Source organism: Trachypithecus francoisi, unplaced genomic scaffold, assembly GCF_009764315.1.
Source record: "Trachypithecus francoisi isolate TF-2019V2 unplaced genomic scaffold, Tfra_2.0 Lachesis_group4, whole genome shotgun sequence".
Classification (NCBI taxonomy): Eukaryota; Metazoa; Chordata; class Mammalia; order Primates; family Cercopithecidae; genus Trachypithecus; species Trachypithecus francoisi.
The window spans coordinates 8,273,265-8,288,914 of NW_022681469.1; the positions used below are offsets into that span (position 1 = coordinate 8,273,265).

Here is a 15,650-nt window from a genome sequence, read left to right on the forward strand (position 1 = left end):
AGCTGGGGTATGTCCAAGCCATCTAACTAGGTGGAGGTCACTAATGACTGGGGCATTCATATCACCTGTGAGCTCATGAATACATTGTTTTCTATGCAGAAGACGTGGCAGCTTAGTCTGTCTCTGCCACCCTTTGATATTCCGGATGCAAGGGCCTAGGGGGAAAGACCCACTTCCAGTTTTCTGTTCTTACGGCATTAACTGTCATCTCTTCTTCCCGTTGCACCATTTTTGAAGCTTGGGATACCCCTACCTCTTCTGTTACAGAATGAGATCAGTTGAGGGGGGGCACTGCAAAGTGGATGGAACAGGAATGAATTTGTGTGACAGACACAGTAGAGGCTTGGGGATTGGAACAGCATTAGTGGACAAAGTGAACACAGGGAGCAGGGCTCACAGATCCATCTGCAGACAGCAGGCAAAGGGCACAGAAACCAGTGGAAGTTGGTTTCATGGTAACTGGGCTTCCTGGGAAGAAATATGACCTGTATTGATTTGGGAGGGAAGATACAGTAGAGAGCAGAGCCATCGAGAAGAAAAATGGGCTGTGAATGAGGCCAAGAAATTCAGGAAATGAAGGTATTAATGTCAGAAAGGCGATGGAGTACAGTCAAATACCTGGCCTCCTTACTTTCCTTAGAGGGAAAGCTTCTGGCTACTCCCGATTCCTGGAATGGAAGACTCATCAACGTCTCATCACCCTGACACGTGCTGGACACTTCTTATGGCAAGACCAAGACAGCTCTCCTTGGCAGCCCATTTCTCCTAGCTGGTTTGGGCAACCAAACAAAGCAACCTGGAGCCGTGACTGGTCATTAACAATGGTTCCACAGTTCTCCAGCTAGGACACACAGAGCCAGGGCAGGTCTTCTTTATTTTTTGGCTAAATTTCAGCAGGGCTTGAGAATTAGGCTAAAAATATGTAGTCCAGACCAGCCCCATTCCCAGCCTGGTCTAGATCAAGGCTAAGTCTCCCTGATACCTTAGATCCAGCCTTCACAGGAAACCTATGGGGTTAGAACCATTTTTTTTGAGATGGAGTCTCACTCTGCTGCCCAGTCTTGAGTGCAGTGGCACAATCTCAGCTCACTGTAAGCTCCACCTCCCAGGTTGACGCCATTCTCCTGTCTCAGCCTCCTGAGTAGCTGGGACTACAGGCACCCGCCATCACACCTGGCTTTTTTTTTTTTTTTTTTGTATTTTTGGTATTTTTAGTAGAGATGGGATTTCACCGTGTTAGCCAGGATGGTCTCGATCTCCTGACTTCGTGATCTGCCCACCTTGGCCTCCCAGAGTGCTAGGATTACAGGCATGAGCCACCGCACCTGGCCGTGGTTAGATCTGTTTAGGAGATAAGCCAGGCAGAGGTTGAGGATCACAGGAGCCATCGTCATTCTGGCAGAGCTGGAGCAGAGCTTCTGTGGCCATGTGTCCCCTGTGGTGGCAGGCAAAAGAGCACCTGGGCGGGAAGGCCACAGATGAGAAGCAGCTCAAACCAAGGCCCCGACCTGCAGGGGTTTTCTGGCTCTACCTATGAAGCCTCCTAACCTGTTCAAAGCAGTATTCAACCAGCCCAAGCAGCTTGTTTTCCATAGGGAATCTGGAGGTGACTACTGCTAGTATTTGGAGCCCAGGCGCCTACTCCTACACATAACCCACGGCCCTGTCTCTATTTTGCCCTCTATTTTGCATCAGCCTTGCAAAAGGGGCTGTGGGCTGAGAAAATAAAGCCTGGCTTCCTCTGAAGAGTGTTACTTGCCTATTTACCTGCATAACACACCAGCCCACCACACCCAACATATGCTCATGGTGTTTTAGAAAGGGCCTATGTCAGGTCTGTGGGAATTTTTTTTTACCCCTGAGATGGAGTCTTGCTCTGTCACCCAGGCTGGAGTGCAGTGGCGCGATCTCGGCTCACTGCAACCTATGTCTCCTGGGTTCAAGCAATTCTCCTGCCGCAGCCTCCTGAGTAGCTGGGATTACAGGCGCCCACCATTATGCCTGGCTAATTTTTGTATTTTTAGTAGAGACAGGGTTTCACTACGTTGGCCAGGCTGGTCTCAAACTCTTGACCTCGTGATCTGCCCACTTCGGCCTCCCAAAGTGCTGGGATTACAGGTGTGAGCCACTGCACCTGGTCTGTGGGAAATTTTTTTTAAAAAAGAGAAGACAAGGGCTACCAGCAACGTGGGTCCAGGAATGGGACAGCAACAGACTCCTCAGAGGGCCAGGACTCTAACTCAACAAGTTCTCATCCTTTCAGAACCAGCAGGGAGAAGCACTTCCCCCAGGTCTTCCTTCTGGACTAAGGGATTCAGTCAGAAGGAAAAGCAGGAACTCTGGATTCTGCCCCCAGCTTGGCTTGGCAAGATGGTGGGAGTTAGGGCAGCTGTTCTGGTGTCAACCACCTACCTCCTCCCCTTTCCTCACAAGCAAAGCCCAGGCACAAGTCAGTCTATGTTGTAACACAGCTATCTGGAGAGAAGTGCTACCACTTATCCTGCGGCACCCTCAGTTCTTCTCCCGGGTACTGACTCAAGTATCTCCCTGTACATCCTGCTGTATGGCCATTCCCAGACTTGTAGGAAAGGGGCAATGCTTACGCCCTCTCTCTGGGTGCATTCTGGCCAGTACAGGGTGTGGCAACAAGCTTTCTACATAGAATACTGATGACAAATGAAGAGAGCAGCTGGAAAACCTACCTGATGGCTAGGTATGCTGGCTCACGTCTGTAATCCCAGCACTTTGGGAGGCCGAGGCAGGTGGATCACCCGAGGTCAGGAGTTCAAGACCAGCCTGGCTAACATGGCAAAAACCCCTCTCTACTAAAAATACAAAAATAAGCTGGGTGTGGTGGTAGGCGCCTGTAATCCCAGCTACTTGGGTGGCTGAGGCAGGAGAATCGCTTGAACTCAGGAGAATGAGGTTGCAGTGAGCCGAGATCGCGCCACTGCACTTCAGCCTGGGTGACAGAGCGAGACTCTGTCTCAAAAAAAAAAAAAAAAAAAAAAAGCTGCCTGAAGGTTGGGGAGGCAGCAGCCAGTAGGAAGCAAAGAGCTTTGTGTCTTCTCATCAGGGGCCTTGTGCTGTGCTGCTGAAAACTCAACCACACCCTACCAAGGGAAGGCCGAAAGAAAGCAATGCACATAGGAGGCTGAGGAATGACCACCTGGGACCCAGCCAGCCAGAGGGAAGAAAATCTCAGAACATGGTGAACAATGAGAAGAACGGGACAAGCGGAGAGCAGAGCTGAGGGGCGCGCTTGGGAGGGCGGCAGCGACATAAAAGGGGGAAACAAGACCACGCACACAATCTGGTTTATTGGCTCATCATACACACACACATCAAATATGTACACAAACATAAATATTCCAATGTACAAAGTTTACATGGGACTCACAGATCACCCCTCGTCTCTTTCATCCAGCACCCCCAACCTGGGCCGTCCTCCTATTTCAGATGAAGGCGTGTGAGGGGCTGGCACTAGGAGGCAGGGATCTGGAGGAGGGAGAGGTCCTGCTCCCCTCTCCTCACAGGCACCTCCGAAGGGTCCTGTCCCTTTTCAATGGCACCTTAGGGCAGAGGGTTAAATCCCTCATCCCTCTCTGCTGCAGCTCCAATCCCCAACTCTCCTTGATCCCTTTGACTCTCCTCCCTAATTTCCTCTGCTTCATCCTCTTGGCATGTCCCTGCTTCTCCATCTCTGTGTCTGTTCCCCCAGTGCCTGCAAGGAGGATGGTCTTCAGGCCATGGAGTCCTTCTGGCCCCTCTGCCCTCTTCCTGGGCCTTATAGGAGGCTAGGACTACGGTGAAGCTCAGCAGAGGGGTTGGTGCCATTGGCAGGCTCTCTGTTGGGGGTAGGCACTAAGCCACAGCCCTCCCCAGGGCAGCCATGCTGGATCAAGATGTCTGCACACTCCTGGCTGCCGGCCCGGCGAGCATAGGCCAGTGGAGTCAGGCCCCGGGCGTCCCGGCTCCTCACGTCCACCCCGTACTGTAGGAGAAAACACATGTTCACAGTTGGCATGACATGGGAGGAGACAGATTGGTTGTAGGGGAGGAAAGAAGAGGTGGCTTTCAAAGAACAAGGCTAAGAAGAGTGTGGTCAGGGCAGGCTAGAGACACGTGACTCACCCAGATGAGCAGCTGCGTGAAGACAACATTGGCCATGGCACTGGAGAGATGTAGAGCTGTCCGCCCATCCCCGTCCCCATAGGTCTCATTCACCTCCTCTTTGGAGCCATGTGCCAGGAGCATCACCAACAGCCGCAGGTCATCTTCCACCACGGCCCGGAGCAGCTGCTGTCCCAGCGGCACATCTGAGCTTGGCAGTGGGGCCAGGAAGAGTTTCTGTTCATACTTGGCCCGTATCCAGCGTTCCTTCTCCTCTCTGCAACCACAGGCCCATCAGGGCATGAGCCAAGGAAGGACACCAAGCAACGGGTGGGGCCAAGAAGGTGGGCAGGAAAGGAAGCAAGCACCAGGGGGAAGAAGGAAGAAACAGTGAGAGAAGATGAGACGGAGCAGAAAGGGAGGAGAGAAGCCTTGGAAACACCAGGCACACAGAGGGGCAGTGGGAAATGGAAAGGGGGGTGGGAGAAGCTGAAAGGAAGGGACACGGAAGGGAGGACTCCTGGGGACAGTAGGGATGTGGGGGCTGAGAGGGCAGGAAGATTCCAGGCAGGCCCGTGTTGCAGTTTATCTGGCCGTCTGAACTCTCTTGGATTGGCAGTGCTGGAACAAAGCGGGTGGGGGCCTGCACTGGGGGGCCATGCACTCCCCTATCTCCCACCCATTCTCCCCATCTCAGAGCTCTGGAGTGGGCGCTCTGCACCACACCATGATAGGGCCCTGCGCATGCGCCTCCTGCTGGCCCCTGACCTGCTGATAACGCTCAGAAAGGGCCCGTTGTTGTGAGGCGACTGAGTGACAGGCACCAGAGCAGGAGGGGCACCCCCAAGGGGCCAACTGCCAAGCAGAGCAACGGACAGTTTTAACCCTTCTAATACCATCACAGCCACTCCAATCTTCCCCATGCTGGGAGCCCCCAACGGTTCCCCCATTCCTGGCCAACTCCAGGGTGCCATCCGCTCACCTGCAGGCGTCAGGCCCTGGCTTGGAGTAGCCACCCAAGGCCCCCTCCCAGACGCTGTTGGCGAGGGCATTGCCCATGGCAGTCATGACAGCCAGCAGCTCAGGCGGCCAGTCATCGAGGTCGAGGGAGCGCACCCGGGACAGGTGAGCCCCCAGGTGTCGGTGGATGCCCGAGCACTCAATGCACATCAGGGCACCGAGGTTCAGGCTGGCCCAGTCTGGATCTAGGCAAGGAGAGAATGATACAGCAACAGCACGCAGGCCACCAGAGTTTGGGACAACTACGCAAGTCTTCCCTGCCCTCTTCCCTGCTCCTTGATGCTTGTGGAGCTTTCCCTGGGCTGTCCCCAGCTCCCAGCCCCACCAGCCCTGCACTCACTAGGTGCATCGCAGTCGATGCAAAAGCTGTTGCCACGAACGGTGCGGACCGCCTGCACAGCCAGAGCTGTGTTCTGGTTCCCCAGTCGAGTCTGTCGCACAGCAGGAGAGACAAGGGGCGGTTACTCAGTCATGAGGCCCCTTTCAGTCCCACCCCAGCCAGGGGTACTGTGGGGGCCCAGTCACTCTGTACCCACCTTGTCCTTGGCACTGCGGCAGCCTTGCAGGCTGGCAAGGATCTGGGCCTGCACACTCTGAACCCACAGCTCCCGCTCCTCCGCCGTTGAGGCCTCGAAGTGCCATGTCTGCCCGGTGAGGGACACCACCACAAATTCAAACGGCTCCTCTGCCTCTGTTGGGGGTGTTCATGCCATCAGGGCTCCTGGCCTGTGTGCACACCCAGGGCATGCTATCGCCACAATGCCACTCACTACCCTGCTCCACTGGCACGTGTCCTCCCCCAGATCCTTCCCCAGCCACAAGGCCACACGCTCCAGGACAACTTGCAGGGGGAGGCCAGAGTAAACTTGCAAGACTAGTGTGAGCTCCCAATCCGCCTTCCTAACCACCTGTGGAGCTTAAGTGAAAACAGATGGGGGGTGCAAGATCTTGGCACCCCTGGCACTGCCGGGAATGGGTGTGAAATCAGTGGGGTGCTTCCCAGAGAAAGAGCTCCGTATCTGGAGAAGGATGCGATGGGGTGCTAGGAGGCAAACACTGGGAGAGGGTGGGGGAAGGCGGGTGTGGGCACCATCCGTACATGTCAGCTGCAGCCGCCTCATTTTGCAGCTCATTAAACCCAATATTCTTGACGGCGTCAGCGTGGGGCTCATGGGAGCTGGGCCCCTCCCCCACTGCCATGGCATAGACAGGCAGGAAGGGCAAGTGGATGGGGGAGAGGAGGAGAGGTTTTCTCTAGGACCTGGAGTGTGTGAGCAAATAGGGGCCTGAGGGCATCTGTAGTGACAAGCACTGAGGGCTGGACTGTGATCCCAAGCAATGTGGTGAAGCTCTTCCAAGCTCTGCTCCCCCAGGCCCCAGAAGACAGCCGCACGAACCTCATTCCCAATGGTCACCGCCCCATGGGTGAACAATTCCTAACAAGCAGTGTGACTGTGTCCTGGGCGCTGGGAAGACAGCACAGGTGCCTGTGGTAAGGCCCCAGGGTGAACCCCAGTTCTGCCAAGGCCATCCCTGCTTGTAAGTCCTCACTGCATCTTGGCCCCAGGCAACCTCACTCAGTGACACCAACATCCCCTGGAATTCTTCCTCTGCTGGGCCCTTGCTCTCAGGGACTGTTAGCAGAACTGCCTTCCCACAGAAATAGAACCGGCGCCTCCTTCCCCAGGCACCACCACTGCACCTCACCTTGCTTTCGACCACAGCCTTTGAACTACGAGATCTCCATGATCATTTGTGGGGCTCAGTCTGCCGGACCAGAAGGGAGACCCCATGCTGTAAGTACTAAGCATCACTGTTGCAGGCTGGCTAGGTGTCTCTGCTCCCCTGACCCACACCTCTACCCTGACAATTAGAGCAGAAGCGAGAAATTATGAGTCTATAGAAGTGTTCAACTTATTTGGGAGCAAAGAAACTCCAATCACCAAGAAGAGGCAGGTTTTGAAGCTACTTTGGGGAAAATCTGAGGAGCAGCAGTATAATCAATAGAGGAAGAGAAAGGTCCTATGGAAGAAGGCTTCAGGACCTGGAATTCCTCAGCCTAAGGAAAACTAAGGAGAGACTCGGCCAATCTGTACACATGTATTAAGCACCTAGTAAAGCACTTATTAAACTCAGGATGACACAAGAGACAGAAAACACAGGTCCTGCCTGGACATCTTAGAGGAGCTACTGATGTAGCAGTCTGATGTCGTTTCCCTTCTTTAAGAATAAATGAAGTAAGCCCACATTTCAACAGAAAGGGTTTCAGTTAGCAGAAGAACTTTTCTAAGATACCAGGTCTAGATTACCAAAAGAAGTTGTAGAACTACTTTGATTAGCAACTACTAGAAAGTGCTTAATCCAATGAATACAAAAAAAAAAAAAATAGGTGTTACTTTTAGGGTACTATCCCCAAGACCCACTGCCCACCTCCTGTGCCCGGTTTCCCTCTGGGTCCCCCTAACCTTCAGCAGCACTGCTGGGGCCGTCTGGTCGGGGGGTCCCGGTGCTCTTTTTCCTCCGGTGCTTCTTCCGGTTGGAGTGGGGAGATGGGGGAGGATCCAGCTTGGGGCTGGAACTGAGTACCTCAGCTGGGCCACTGGCTGGTGAGGGGAGAGTTGGAGAAGTGTGGGAAGAAGGGAGGCAGAGGAGGGGAGGGGCGCAGGGCACTGGGAGGAGGAGAGGACCAGTCCTGCCAACTGTAGCTGGGCCACACTCAGGAGAGCCAAACGGACACCTCTCTCTAGGTGAGGTCTGCCTGGGCTTCCCAGTCCCAAAGCTCCCCAGCCTTGGAGGAGGCAAATGTGGAGAGAGAGTAGGAAACTTAGGCAGAACAGGATGGAGGCAAAGGGAGGAAGCTGCCTCTGCAGCCTGGAGGGGTGGAAGGCAGCCCAGGGAACTCACGGGGAGCTGAAGCCCCAGCAGCTCCGCACCAAATTTATCCTCAATCACACTCCCCGCTCCTCACAATTAATAGCAGAATTAGAAACAATCAGGGAGCTGCCTAATTACTGTCAATTAGAGCGCGCTAATCAAGCTCCGTCTCCCACACCCCGCCCTGCGCTCACCACTAAATGTCAAACTTCATTAGAGGCAGACACGCTCCCTCCCTCCCTGCCTTCCTCCTTCCAGACTCAACAGAGGGCCCTCATGCAGGCCAGCACAGGCCACTGGACCGGTGACCCAAGGGAAGGGCCCCTGGCTCCCCTTCTCATGCGCTCCAAGCTCACTCCCCCCAGGGGTGGGCTGGGCGTGGATCGAGTGGGGCAGATCCCTGTGCTGGCACCGCCCAGCTTCTCCCTCAGCCCACGCTCCTGAGGCCATGGCAGCTCAGAGGCTGGGCCTCAGGGCTCCTACTGGGAGGGCTCAAGGAAGGCCTTTGGGAAGCCAATTAGGGAAAGCACCCTTGGCTGGGGTGACAGTGGGGCACCCTGGGTCTTCCTGTCATTACACCATCACTCAGGACAAGGGCATGGAAAGGGCAAGGGACAGGAGAGCTGGCTCCATGCCCTTTTGAGCCTTTAGAACTGCTGATGGGGTCTGTGGTCAATGGTGAAAGTAAGAAGTAGGGTCAAAAGAAGAAAAGCAGAGAGAGAAAGAAAACAAAGGAGCAAATGGAAGAGCCCTGGAAGCAGGTGGAAGGGGCAGACGGGAGAGACGGTGGAGTCACCAACCCACCTAGGATGGGTGGAGGCCTTTCTGAGGGGGGCAGCACAGGTGGAAAACGACCTTTCAGGACAACTCTACAGGGCCCCCTCCGCTCCACAGTAGCGGGTAAGATGCTGCTGCCTTCGGGACGTGGCTCACAGGGCCTAGAGCGCCCAGCCTCCGACCTCCCTACTCAGCCGCTTCCCTGTCCCCCTGCCGCGAGGCTGATGAGCTGACTGTGCGGGGGGCTGATGGGGATGCAGGAGCCACCACCAGCGCCGCCTGGGGACGAAGGGGAGGAGGAGCTGCAGAGGGCGGGCCTCTAGCGCTGGCCCTAGGCAGGGCTGCAGGCGACGGGGTCTCTGGGGAAAAGGGCTGCACGTGGAGGCTGGAGAAGGGACAGTGCCTCTACTCTGCTTCCAAGACAACATCAGTACTAGCCCCAAAGCAAGGTCTCTCTGACAAGCCCTGGAGGGCCCAGCTGGGCCCCACCCCTTGGCCTGGACCCTGTCCCACTGCAGCCTCCCAAACAAAGAATGCTGCCCGGTTCCCCTCCTCTCTGTCACTGGGGCCCCAGAAAAGGTGGGAAGCAGCAGAGCCACCACTCACCAGGGTGCTGCATGCCTGGGGGCAGGGAAGTGGTGGCCTCACTCCACTGGTCGGCGCTGGAAACGGAGCAGGAGCGCGGATGCAGCCCCTCAGGGCGTGGGCCAGCCCAGGCCGAGCTGCTGAGGGGGCGCTCAGAGTGCAGGGATGCGCTGCTGGCCGAGTGGGGGGCACCTGGGGGTGGGAAGGGTCAGACTGGGAAGGGAGGCCGGGCCCGGGAGAATGCTCAAATATACTATCCTAAAAACAGGGCTGCAGGGCAGAGCCGGAGAAATTCCAGCAGGGCACTGGTTCATCAGGTGGCGGGCCAGCTTCTGGGAGAGCCAGAGGCCGCGCAGGAGCGCTGTGTGCCTTAGGAAGCAGCCTGTCCCCAGATCTTCACGCCCTCCTCTCTCCATGAGCAGAAAGGTCTACAGCTCTGTCCCCTCACTGTGATCTGGGAGTAGGCAGGGGTCTCTGCATCAGAGATCTCCCAACTTGTGGAGCTGGGTGGTGCTGACGCCCATCTCTGCAGTGTTCCTTGTGGGGCTCCTCCTGGCTTGGGCCCCTGCACCCTCCATTCTAGTCCACATATACCATTTGCTTTGCCTCAGCTTTACCGCCATTCTGACAAGAAATAACTGTATCAAATTCAAGTAATTATGTCTAATTAGTATTAGTAATTATCCTGTTGGGCTGGAGAAAATTAATCTTTCGTTTCCCATCAGGGAAGAATGGCAGAGCCAGGGGGAATCAAAGGCTCTAGGAAAGCCAAGGCTGGGGCAGGCGCGGCCGGCAGTGGAGGAGGACAGAGCGGCACGATTCTCCCACCTCACTCCCTGGCTGAGCCCCTGCTGGAGAGATTCTGGGAACAGCCATGGGGCCTCAGAGGCCTGTGACACTCGAAGGCCTGAGTTAGAACACCGAGAACCTAACCTTCCTTCCCCTTCTTCAGTCCACCCAAGACTGAGACCAGAAGGAAATGGCCCTAGGAGGTCTAAGAACAGGGGGGCCAAACCTGGGGTGCTTGAACCTTGAAGCCGAGAAGCCAGCCAGGTGCTGGACGTTAGTGAGAAAGCAGAGAAGGGGCTCGGAGCTGGCCAAAGCTGGAGACAGCAGGCAGAGGCCCAGCCAGGGGAAGGGCAGGCACCAGGCCTCACACCAGCCCTGCAGGCAGTGGGACTGAGGGGAAGCCTATGGGGAGGCGGCACCGGGCTGCAGCAGCTGGAAGGGAAAGGAATGGCCCAGCGTGTCACTGCTCTGCCACTGGGATGACGCCTAAAGGCAGGCAGCAAGTTTTATGTTCCTCTTGTATTTGTCACAACACCCCAAACACGACCAGACACATAGTAAGTACTTAGTCATATACGTGCAGCACTGAGGCTACAGGCCGGTCTCCATCTCCAGGCCCAGAAGGAACACACAGATGCTGCCTCTTCAGAATCCTGCCCACCTCCCCTCCTCCGCCCTCACAGGTCGCGCCTCAGGAAACCTTCCGGGGTGCACACTCGGTCCCTCATTTCTCAGACACCTTGCTTCTTCTCACGCCTGCTTTCATTGCCTTCCAGGTTCCAAATCATATTCCCCCTCATCCCTAGCCCCATCCAAAGATATCACAGGCCCAACTTCCTCCTCAAGCCCCCAACCCAAAACCCTGAGGGAGGGAAAGTGCTTTCCCTTTCCTTTGTTAATTCTCCCCTCATTACGCCTGCAATCCCACAATCAGTGTGCACTGTAATTGTCGAATTTGATGCTAATGATTAATGAATTAAACATGGAGCCATCAATTAGTCCTCGGAGGATAATTCTGCATAAAGCAGCGGATAATGTAATTACAGTAACAAAGATAATGAGATGTTAACATCGCCCGGTGAGCGAGAGACATGTGTGAGTGTGCATGAGGGTCGGTGTCGGCGTCGGCACGCGGCAGCGGGCCGCGGGCTGGGTGGGTACCGTCCGCGAGCTCCTGCATGTGGGCGCTGTCATTACAGGAGCAAGAGCACGGGGCTGCCTCCTCCATGCCACTGCCGCTCCCAGGTGAGGGATGTCAGGGACAGGAACGGGACAGGACAGCGTCTTCTCGTTTCCCTCACTCTAGGGAAACAGCCCAGCTGTCCTCTGGCTCCCTGCCGTCAAGGAAAGGGACTCACTTGGGCCTGCTCCTCATTTTTGGAATGATGAGAGAAACCTCAAGCTGACCAAAGGGGCTCCTGGGGGCTGATGCCAGAGGGCTCCCTGCAGCTCTGTCCTGCTCTCCGGGAAGAGCACTGAAGACTGCCTGTGACCTGCCGTCAGGCCAGTGCAACCCCACAGCAGGCTCAAGGTCCCCCAATGGCATAGCCCCATGAGGGGTAGTGGCTGGCTTTCTCCTCCTTGGCTTCCTTCCTTCCCTCCATCCACCTCATAGGCTTCCTTTCTGAGCTCAGGGGGGCTTGGAGGAAAGAACATGGCTCTTCAAGTCAAACACAATTAGGCTGAACCCTAGGTCTCCCACTTACTGTGGAATTTACAGACAAGTTTGTTAGCTGTGCTAAGCCTCTGTTTCCTCATTAAAATGGGGACAATAATGTCCACTTCAGAGCTGCTGTGGACCTGGGGCCTGATGCAGAGACATCCACTGCACATGGCACATCTCAGTCGTGTCAGGCCCCTCCCCGGCCACTCCCCTGCCTTCAGCCTGGTCCATGGCAGTTCTGCGAGAGCGGGCCGCCCAGCACACCTGTTTCAGGAGCCTTGCCTCCAACAAGGACCACACCTGGAGGCATCATTGCGCCTTCCTTCCCTCTAACCTGGGCTTTCTCAGCGGAGTCCCATCAGCATTTTGAGTGAGACAATTCTTTATTGTTTGGGGTCTCTCCCATCCATTCCAGGGGACTTCGTATCCCCAACCACCTGTCCACTAAGTCTGTCACATCCTTCCCTCACTGTGACAAGCACAGGCCCTCTAGGGAGGTGACTCACCCATCTGCAGACCTGTGCTACCAGGCGCTGACTGCTGGGACAGGGCACAGGAATGACCTCAGCCTGGCAGGGTTTGGGACAGCTGTTCCTGGGCCCAGGAACGAGATACAATGGTCTAGGACAACGTCGGGGATACTGAAGTCTCGGGGAAAGCAGTCGGGAGTCGGCGGCTCTGGAAGTGAGGGAAACGAGTGTGGAAGGACGGACCCTGGAAGAGCACAGGGCCTGGGGGCCCGAAGGAGGAGGAATGAAGCGGCACTAGGAAGGGAGTTCCTTGGGACAGGAGGCCTTTCGCCTGAGCCAGCACTATCAGTTGAAAAGGCAAGAACACGGCAGCTCTTCACTGGAGTTTCCTGCCTCCAGCTCCTGTCTAAATTCAGTCCTCCCTGAGCAGAGATCCCACCTCTCACGCAGGCCTGAGAATATGCACCAGCTTGACCCCAGACAGCTCCGTCCCCTTCTGCCTCCCCCATCCCCACGTCAACCTTGGCTGAGATGCTGGCCATGCACCCAGAGGCACTGCCCCCACCCGTCGCCTGCCTCGGATCCCGATGCAGAGATGGGCCGAGGACCACCAGCACCACTGCCCAAACATGACACCACCTGGCCCCGTCTGACATCCAGATCAACTGCTGGTCTAGACATTTGTTGCCACCTCAATTCACTCCACTAGGGCTGCATTAGGGCACATGTCTTTGGCTGAGGTGACCTTGAAGTGTGATGCTGGCCAGCACCCTGTGCCCAGGCTGAGAAGTAGCCAAGCCCAGAATGCCTGCCTGCCTGGGCTCCATAGCAGCCATCCTGCAGACCCCACCTCAGCAGCCGCCTCACCTGTGCCCCCACCCAGCTGTGTATTACTCCGCTCCACGGACAGCCCGTTGGCACGGGGGCTGGTGCCCGGGGCTGTGGCAGGTGTGGCTCGGGGCAGGCGCTTCCCTGGCACTTTCACCGTTGTCCGCAGCAGGTCAATCTCCTTGCCGTGGATGTTCTGCATGTAATCCTAAGGCCGGGTCGGGGAGACAGATGAAGACTGGTTAGCAGCAGTCACTCCAGCACTGAGCCTCACAGCTCCTAGGTCTCTCCCTGCTGTGGGAGGGAGGGAAGGCTCCAATCTTGAAAAGCAGGATTCTAAGCCACAGAATGTCTCTGAGTCTGGATTACACCTCGATCTCCACGGTGCTCAAAGTAGCTCTAGGGGGACTCTGCCAGGAGGGAGGTAGAGTTGGGGGTGGCTAAGGACCTGGAGCTAAGCGCTGAGGCTCAGGCCTCAGGAACAACAGCTTTGGAGGCAACAGCACAAAGCAGGCCGAGTGTTGGGCCATGCTGGGATTTAGGGAGAGAGCCCCTGGCTGAGGAGGAGCGGAGAGTCTCGGGGACATGGATGACAGGGTGGCCACCAAGCCCTGCAGTCCTCACCTGGGCATGAAGAGACTTCTAAAGCCTAGCTAGTCCCAGCCCCTAGGACAGCGTCTGATAATCAACACTTGTCGCACAGTTTAAAGGGACGCCTCCAATTCTTTCTGCTGGACTTTGGAATACAGCAACAGGTGGTCTCACAGGTCCCACCGATTCCCTGGCGGCAGTCATTGTCATCGCCGTCATGTCATCTGCCTGTCGCGTGCAGGGTATTTACCATCCTACATCAGTGTATTTATACATTCCACGTATGACCTCGTGTAATCTTCACTACCTGAGGGAGGTAGTGCCTGTTTTGTAGATGAAGGAACTGAGGCTTAGAAAGGTTTATCTGCCCAGGAACACACAATTAAACGGTAGCAGAGTCAGATTCAAGCCCAGCTTTTTCAGATTCCCAAGCCCGTGCCCTGTACACAGGCTTCCTCCAGCCTGTCCTGGGCTCGGGACTCACCCTGCCTCCAAGTCAGGGCCCCGGAGATGGGGGACCACTTTGTGCTTGGACTCCCCCCACCATTTAGGGAGCATCACGGCCGAGTGCAGGGAGGAGGGTGGGGGCCTGCAGCTTCCTGGCCTGGAGCCCCCGCTGGGCCTCCTGCTTCCAGCCTCTCCTCCAGAGGCGTCCCTTTAAACTGTTCAACAAGTGTTTATTATCAGACACTGTCCTAAGGGCTGTCCCAGCCTGTTGCCTCCTGCTTCCGTGTCCCTGTCACTGTCCCTGAGCTCTGCGGCAATTCCTAGCTGATGCCCTTGGTAAAGTGGCACAAATTCCTCTCCATGGGTCTATGGCCCTTCCCGAGAGAGGAACCTGGGTGGTGGTGCCAGATTTAACTTCTGACTGAATTACACTGATCGGGCATCAATCTGCTCGTCCTTTCCCCTCCATGAGCACCTCCGGAATGTCTGCATGCTGAGGGCAGTCGTGTGAGGAGTCTTCCCAAACACGGTCCTCCTACGCTGAGGAGCCCGGCCTTCACCTTTACGGCTCTGGCCATCAGACTGCTTTCCCCTGAGGCTGGCTCTATCTTCTCACCCCGTTAGCTCCAGGGAGAACCGACACTGTTATCTGCTGAAAAGAGCCCGGGGGCCTGCTGCCTCTTGGGAAGCAGTGGAAGGGCAGGAAGTCTCACCAGGCTCCCTCTAGGAGGAATCATGAGGCCAGCAAATTGACAAGGAGTCACCTGGTCCCTGGTCACTAAGAGAAGGTGAGGAGATTACCACCTAGATGGAGGAAAGAGGCGCCAAACACCAGCCTCCACCTGCACTTCTGTGGCTGGGCTGGACATCACCCACAGCTCCATGTCATCAGGGGAATGGTGGAAAGGCCTGGCGTCAGCACGCGGCCTCCCTGCCCAGGTCCAGCCCTGTGGGTCTGGCCGAGTTCGCAGTCGCCTTCATTCTCAAGGTGGCTACGGCACCTTCCCAGGCAGACAGCCCTTCAGGAATAGGACCAGGGGAGTAACCAACCGCAGCAGAGGAGCCACGCCTAGAAGGTGTGTTCAGGAAGGAGCCCCCACTCCCTGCCACGGCTGCTCCTGGCAGCCCTGGGCTTACCTGTGCCCTCCTGCCACCCCAGTCCTCTGTAAGGGACAGTACCAAGGGCCTGGCCCCAAGCACACATGTGCTAAAGTCTTGTTCGTTGTCCCAGAACCACAGAACGACATAACCGAGGACTCAGTGAGCAACCTCCCGCCCAGGCAGGATCTCTTTTAACAACCGCTCGGCCCACACTTGGCGGAGCGGCGCTCTGCCCCAGCTTGGGGCCTTGCCAAGGTGGCTGGGAAGGAAGCAGACCCAGGAGCCCCTCCTGCCCTCCCAGCGTACCTCCATCCATCCTTCTCCAGCACACTGGGCTGCACGCCACTGGCCCCACTGGCCCTCTGTCTTGCTTTCAGCCCAGTGTCGACTAA

General features: G+C 56.3%; 1 protein-coding gene across 1 annotated transcript in view; it reads right to left on the bottom strand.

The window, feature by feature from the left end:
- Positions 1–3,301: 3,301 nt before the first annotated feature.
- AGAP3 (ArfGAP with GTPase domain, ankyrin repeat and PH domain 3) overlaps positions 3,302–15,650 on the bottom strand; it is a 59,971-nt gene continuing 47,622 nt past the window's right edge. Inside the window, 8 exon segments of the mRNA XM_033193260.1 lie at positions 3,302–3,994; positions 4,135–4,390; positions 5,096–5,318; positions 5,474–5,564; positions 5,670–5,824; positions 7,599–7,736; positions 9,391–9,561; positions 13,159–13,327. Of these exon segments, the coding sequence (XP_033049151.1) occupies positions 3,788–3,994; positions 4,135–4,390; positions 5,096–5,318; positions 5,474–5,564; positions 5,670–5,824; positions 7,599–7,736; positions 9,391–9,561; positions 13,159–13,327 (1,410 nt within the window). The 3' untranslated portion in view covers positions 3,302–3,787.